This window comes from Ranitomeya imitator, chromosome 8 (genome assembly GCF_032444005.1).
Source record: "Ranitomeya imitator isolate aRanImi1 chromosome 8, aRanImi1.pri, whole genome shotgun sequence".
Lineage (NCBI taxonomy): Eukaryota > Metazoa > Chordata > Amphibia > Anura > Dendrobatidae > Ranitomeya > Ranitomeya imitator.
In genome coordinates, this window is record NC_091289.1 from 95,486,691 (window position 1) to 95,493,883 (window position 7,193).

General features: G+C 37.3%; 1 protein-coding gene across 10 annotated transcripts in view; it reads left to right on the forward strand.

Annotated features, from left to right (window-relative positions):
* The window catches only part of RBFOX2 (RNA binding fox-1 homolog 2), a 314,329-nt gene extending 307,343 nt beyond the window's left edge, over nucleotides 1–6,986 (forward strand). For all 10 annotated transcript variants that reach the window (XM_069737176.1, XM_069737178.1, XM_069737174.1 and 7 more), the window contains one exon: nucleotides 1,830–6,986. In XM_069737176.1, coding sequence (XP_069593277.1) covers nucleotides 1,830–1,874 — 45 coding nt within the window. In that variant the 3' untranslated portion in view covers nucleotides 1,875–6,986. The remainder of the gene's footprint in view (nucleotides 1–1,829) is intronic.
* The last annotated feature ends 207 nt before the right edge of the window (nucleotides 6,987–7,193 follow it).

Below are 7,193 nucleotides of genomic sequence, written 5' to 3' on the forward strand. Positions count from 1 at the left end.
TATTTTGCAGCATAAGGTAGGGCCCGGTGTGAGAAAGCTGGGTCTCCCTCAGAGGTCATGGTTCTTCCAGCAGGACAATGACCCAAAACACATTTCAAAAAGCAATAGAAAATGGTTTGAGAGAAAGCACTGGAGACTTCTAAGGTGGCCAGCAATGAGTCCAGACCTGAATCCCATAGAACACCTGTGGAGAGATCTAAAAATTGCATTTTGGAGAAGGCACCCTTCAAATATCAGGGACCTGGAGCAGTTTGCCAAAGAAGAATGGTCTAAAATTCCAGCAGAGCATTGTAAGAAACTCATTGATGGTTACCGGAAGCGGTTGGTCGCAGTTATTTTGGCTAAAGGTTGTGCAACCAAGTATTAGGCTGAGGGTGCCAATACTTTTGTCTGGCCCATTTTTGTAGTTTTGTGTGAAATGATCAATGTTTTGCTTCATTCTCTTATGTTTTTTTCATTTAAGACAAATTAAATGAAGATAATGATACCAAAGACGTTGTGATTGCAATCATTTTCAGGAAGAAACTGAGTATTATTTGACAGAATTGCAGGGGTGTCAATACTTTTGGCCACAACTGTATATTGCTTATTTTACACCCAGAAAATTCATATTGTAGCAGCAGCAATGTACCCACCTCATGCCCCCTAATACTGGTGGAGTTTATTTACACTTTGTGTAAGAGTAACAATTGCAAAAAAACAACTGAGAACTCCAGAATAAGACATTTACGTTTAGATATCGGTACATAAATGCCTGTAAATTCCAATTTACATTTAAAAAACTGATTGACAAGAAGGGCGTTGTGCAATGTTAAGAAGCTGGAGTCCATGTTTACTTTTGCATGTACTGAACCCTTCAGAAATCCTATTCTTCCAACTCTTTGGTAAGTAATGTAACCCAAAAGCATCCGACTTAAAAGATTCTGCTACACAAACACAATTATTTGCCTAATATTGTTTCCCAACATTGTTTGCGATCTGAGCCATGTAAGATGACTCTTCTAAAAACACAAATACCTTTTATACGGTTCTGCATGTTCCTTGACCAACTTTAGCCACAACTTTCCATTTTCTTCATCAGTAGACATTGGGTTGGCTGCTGTAAGGCCTGCGCGGAATAATCTTTGGACCATGTTTTCTCAGATTGCAGGTCCTTAGATGAAGGGTATTTTTCTTCTTTCAACTGTTTATTCCGTACCACTTTGTACTTTGAGACTGAGCAGTAGTACAAGCCTCAGCCACTACATAATCACTTGAATTTTAATAAAAACTTATTGGAATGGGACTGAAGTGACCTGAAAATCAAGGAACAGTCACTATTAAATGTCCGTAGTGTGTCTGGTAAAGAATGAAGTGGATGCAGTGCACCCTAGAGTTTCTGGGATACTTGACTCAGCTTTTCACTGATGGTGCTGGAAGTCAAGTCCCACTATATATGATATTGATAACCTATCCCAGAGACAGGCAGTCAGTAAGAGAATTCCAGAAACCTTCCTTTAATTTTTTTTTTTCTTTATTAACTCCTTCATGTATACCGAAAATCACTTGCATTAGGATTGTCTAGCAACTCATGAGGCTTATGTAGAAGCAAGAAGTACATTTTAAGTTTTGCTTTTATTTGAGTAATGAACTGAAAGCCATTCTCATCATTGTCATTTCCTCTGCTCTAAATGTTAGAGTTGTTGCTTTCTTTTATTTAGGCTGGCATTCGTACTGATATGCATGAGAATCTACAACCTTCTTAGTATCTGTGTATTTTACTTTTTTTTTTTTTTTTCCTTTCTGGTTTTACAGTTTTGATAACAAAACCCTTTTCCTTTTTTTCCCAGGCGAGTTTATACAGAGGTGGTTACAGCCGATTTGCTCCGTACTGAAGTGACGTAAGCCTATTGCTTATTCAGCCTGGACAAAACTGCCCTTCTCCCCATTTGCCTGTCTCCTTTCCCTCAACTGTCAAGGTTTGCGTGGCCCGGCTTTTGCAATACTTAAAGAGAAACTCCTCTAGGAATTTTCTGGCAATGAAAGATGGATGGATAAAACTGAAATATATACAAATCAAACAAAGTGGACATATTATTACTTTTTTTTTTTTATACCTCAGCTTTCTTTCAAACTGCGATTTTTATTTCTGCATTTTTTAAGGGGTGTGTTCATTTGTTCCAAAGATATTATTTTTTTTTTCAACTGTGGTATAAGTGTGTGTGTATATATATATTATTTACATAACTCTGTGCAGTGAGCTTTTATTACAATTATTACTATTATTATTATTATTACTATTATAATTGTTCTTTCTATGCCTGGGAGAAGAAAATGGAGGAACAAAATGGCGATGCAAGATTAAAAGAAGACTAGAGGAAAGTTTATAACTTAGTTTCAAGCTACTTTCAGTAATTTCCTCGTGAGTGAGAGTCGGTTATAACAGAGTGTTCTCAAATACTTTTTTTAAGAACTGAGTAAAGGAAACATTTACAAAAGTCCACAATATAGAAATATTGAATTGTCATATTTTTACTACCTGCAGCTGTTTCATTACGTAACTAATTTCATTTATTTAATACCATATATAGGACAGTTGTTTTGTGCAGGATAAGAACATAGATTAATGGACTTCAATGTAGTGGAATCTTAGCAAATATTTAATTATTATTGCTATACTTTTTTTTTCTTTTTTTTTTTAAACCAAAACTTTGTGCAAGAGCGTTAGTGATTTCTGGAAACTGATTTGACTATGACTCCATCGAAGGCATATTTTGTCATTTGTCTGTTTTTTTTAGCTTTAGTTATTGCTTATATTCAACATTAATTATAATAGGGGAAATGAATTTATGTACTACCGTAGTTGTTCCCATGCTGCTGTTCTACTATCGTGCTGGCCACAGTATCCATCCGAAAGAAAGTACCCAAACTTTGGCAGCTTAACCCTTACACAGCTGCAGATATATACAGTATTTTTTTTATTTACCTTTGCTTGGATAAGTACAACAGTTTTTATTTCCTGGAGCTGTAATAATCTTTTAGTACGGAGTATTTGAAATCCTTGCTATTTAATGGAGGAGTAGATCAAATTTAAAGGGAAAATAAGGAATACTACTTCCTTTGGACAATATTGCAGCTATTCGTTTATCAGTCAGGTAAAAAAAAAATAAACTTTCCACACAAGTGGATTGTCTTTGTCTTCCTACAAGTGATACAAATTGTGATGTAAATTGTAATTTGCTACTATTGGGTAATTATGTGGTACCACATTGTAGTCCTATTGTGCACTGCATTATACTGTATGCATTATCAGACACCATGTCACTGCAGCCATGGATTTGTTTTTGCCCAATGCATGTGGTTTTACAAATTTCACATGATTTGGAATATCTGTGTATTTCTCTTTTTTACCTTCTTCAGGACAGCTACAGTTATTGCCACCACAGACCTTTTACTAATGATTGTCCCACTCTACAGCCTCTGGATGGTAATGGGTTACTCCAACTATTGTGAATGCAGTAGAATCACAAGAGGCGATATCTCCTAAATATGGGAGCTCTATGCAAAATCTATCTTTTAAAGGTGTTAATGTGAAATTGTTTTCTACCCTCCCTCCCATCCCCTCACCCTTCTACGATTGCACACTGGCTGTAAAGTGTCCAAGTTTGCACAAATACATTTTACTTCTCTGATCATGATCTAAATGTCATGTTACATTTTTTTACATAATGCTAGCTGTACTAGCTTGTTAATGTTGTGTCTTTTTTAATGTGTGCTTTGTCTTTTTAAACTTAATTCAGATTTTAAGTCTGTATATGTCTACAGATTACTTCTTAACAGTTATGGCCAAGGATACAAATAGAGAAGAGTAAAACTTAGGTAGATATTCAGATGTGATTGTCCGTTAAATCGATTAAAAGGCAACAACAAAACAAGACTTATAATGAATCCAGTGGTACAGTTAGAAGTAGAATAATGCTGTACTTCGGCACTGAATGTGCACGACACTGCTTTCAGTTGGCCCATTTGTGCTACAGCCGCTTCAGAAATGTATATTTCTACACTGTACTTGGCACAACTTTCAGATGAATGTCCGTATCAATTCCCACTCGTGCACAAATACTTTGTCAATACTGCAGCTACTGTCATTTGGTTTTGTTGCATTTGATGCATGTAACGAACCGCTTTTGCCATGGTTAGAAAATACAGTACAGTGCAGCTGGTCCAGTATAATATGTATCATAATGTAAATAAATCTTTCCTCCTATGAGTAATTTATTAAATGTTACTATGTGAATTTGTTTCATTCACTTATGTTAAGTAGATGATGGTGGATTGAGAAAGCGAATACAAATGATCATTGGAAAATAAAGTTCCTCTCTCTTTTGAAAGATGCCAGCATCCCCAATTTTGGGGGGTGTTGTGCATTGCTTGCCTCTGAGAAGTGTTACCGAGCTGTTCCCTACAGCATAGAGAGAGCTCTTCTCCTCTGCAGCTCTGCTCCAGCTAGAAAATTCTGCAAGGTCAAGTCCTTTGTAATGCAGCCGCAACATGACCTGGATATACAGGCTTTGTAGCATGGCAACTCCAGCCCATACACAGACATCAGTAATCTACACAAGTCACATCATGAATCCTGAGCTCGGCTGGGGCTCCCTGTGAGCAGCCCCAAGGTCGAAAAGTAAGATGGAGTCAGGTTTATAAAATGAATATCAAGGTCATTTGATAGGTTAAGTGTTTTAAAGGGGTTGTCCTTGTAATATGAGACATTATTGCCCTCCAGTAAAATCAGTTCCTGCTGTTGTATGTGTGTATATTGCACACCCTGTGTGTTTGCATTGGTACGGGTACTTCAGTTGTGAAACCATTGTTGGAGTTTTTCAGATTTGCTCATGTTTGTTTAGATGGAGTTTTTACTGCAGTTTATGATGGCAGAACTATGAGTGGACATAAAGGAGCATTCTGCAGCTTGTTTTCTTGTTAGTAATGATGTGTGTGCAGTAACTTACTCCCTAGTCGCAGACCTCGGCCATTTTCAGTGATGCTCCAGTGTCACACACCTAATCTGTGTGGAGCAGAGGTCAGTACTAATCTGAGACTTGAACAACGCTAGAGATTTCAATTGATAAAGTAATTGCTGCTCCACATAGAAGCCTGTGTGATTCAGCAGATTACAAATGTGGTCACGTGGTGATGCAGTGGACTGGAGTGGCGCTGAAAACGGCAGAAGACTGCGACTACTGCACTGATTACACATAGCAATGATGTGTATGACAAAGGGGAAAGAAAAAGTCACCAGTGTTTAAAATAAAACGTAGAAGCAAAATTGTTCCTATGTAGCTCACATCTCTACAATGCACTGCTGAGTCCTGAGGTGCCAAACTTTACCACCATGTCACATGTAAGAGCACTCGCACAATACACCAATTTATCTAAATAAAGATGGGGTCACTTCAGTCTCTTCTCTCATTTTTAATATTGTTAAACCTTCCCCATAAGCATAAACATTTATTATAATGCACATTGTGTGACTGTTCCATGCAACCCAAGTTGTGTATTTCCTTTAATTTTATTGTTCACATCCTATTTGTATCCAACAAAAACATTGGCAGCATTCTGTATGGACGAAAGTATTGTCACAATCACTTCTAGAAAAACGCCTCTGTACATTTTGCTCCAGATGGGGCCAGGGGGCTACATTATATGACTGCTGCCTTGACTCCATGCACATGGTGCCCTATTTATCTTGTGCTAGGTGGTTTTCTACAAGGATCTTGACGCCTCACCCTTGCTCCCATGCAAACCTGTCAAATACATTAGCCACACTTAATTTTTTTTTCTTTGCTTGTAAACCTTGAGCACAATTGTCAAAATTTAGCACCTGGACTGCACCATAATTTACAGTTCTATACAAACAGATCAGCACTTCTGTTGATAACGTGGCTGCTGGTGGAAGAGTAGGTAACCAGACCAGTTCCTCTTATGGACAGAAATGCTGGTCAGTTTGTGGGGAAAACTGCACTAATGAGGGAAAGTAGCCAAGTCCTTTAAGTGGTTAACTTTTACATGTGGAAGGGACTCTGTTCACTGCATACCTCTATGTAGTTTTAGACTTTAGCTATTTACATCATTATTTTTTGCTATGATTTTGAAAGACAGTTAAAAAAAAAAAATGAAAATACAGTCTAAGATCAGGTAGGTATTCTATATACCAGTCGTAGTATGAAGTGCATTTGGAGGATTAGATGGAAAATAAAGGAATACAATATTCCGACCAGTAAAGGGAGAAAAGGAACCAAATGTGGTTTATCCGTGCTGCTGGTAGGCAATAAAGATCCAAATGGAAGTATAATAAAAGATTTTTATTTCCGATTGTTTAGTCAACGCGTTTCATTCCAGACTTCTTCCTCAGGACACAATCCGTATATTACGACAGTGCATGATGAACATATTACTACACATGGTTTAGCAAAATAATGGGCACCAAAGAGACAGCTTTCACATGTCGAGTGTCTTTTCATTGGCGCCCATCCTTTATTATACTTCCATGTGGATTTTCATTGCCTACCAGCAGTGTGGATAAACCACATTTGGTGCCTGTTTTCGCCTACTAATTAATAATACTTTTCAGCTGTGGTGTGCCGTTACCAAGGCTAAAAAGTGCCACAATTTACCAGTCACAGAACAGGTAGAGGTTATATTATTGGCGTACACCAAAATCCCAACTTTTCTACATTTGTCATGCTTGGACAACCTCTTTTAACCTACAGAGTTTTACTTGAACCAGTTTTTTGTTTGCTAATTAAGAGAATTACACACATAAAAAACAAAGGTCAAACTGCAATTACTTTTATTGTCTTATTTTACTATCTACTCCTGAAAGAAGCTCACAATCAATATTGTTTTACGGTAAACTGTATTGAACATGCTTGCCATCATTTTTAACTGTATATTTGTTTCATGTAGTACAGTATTGCATTAAACAGATTTCTTTATCCATTTTTAAACGTTACTGATCCTTCCTTCCTTTCTGAGGGTTAGCATTTTATCATACTGTTGTGATCGATCAATGACAAGTGTTTCTGTGCCTTTCATTCTGGGACTGCAGTAGATTGCCAAGTGGTGTTCAAGCAAATATTGGGGGGAAACAGTGGGGATTAATGAAAATCTCCCAAATATCACTGCTTCTGAACAGTCTTTGACCTGGGAACTGT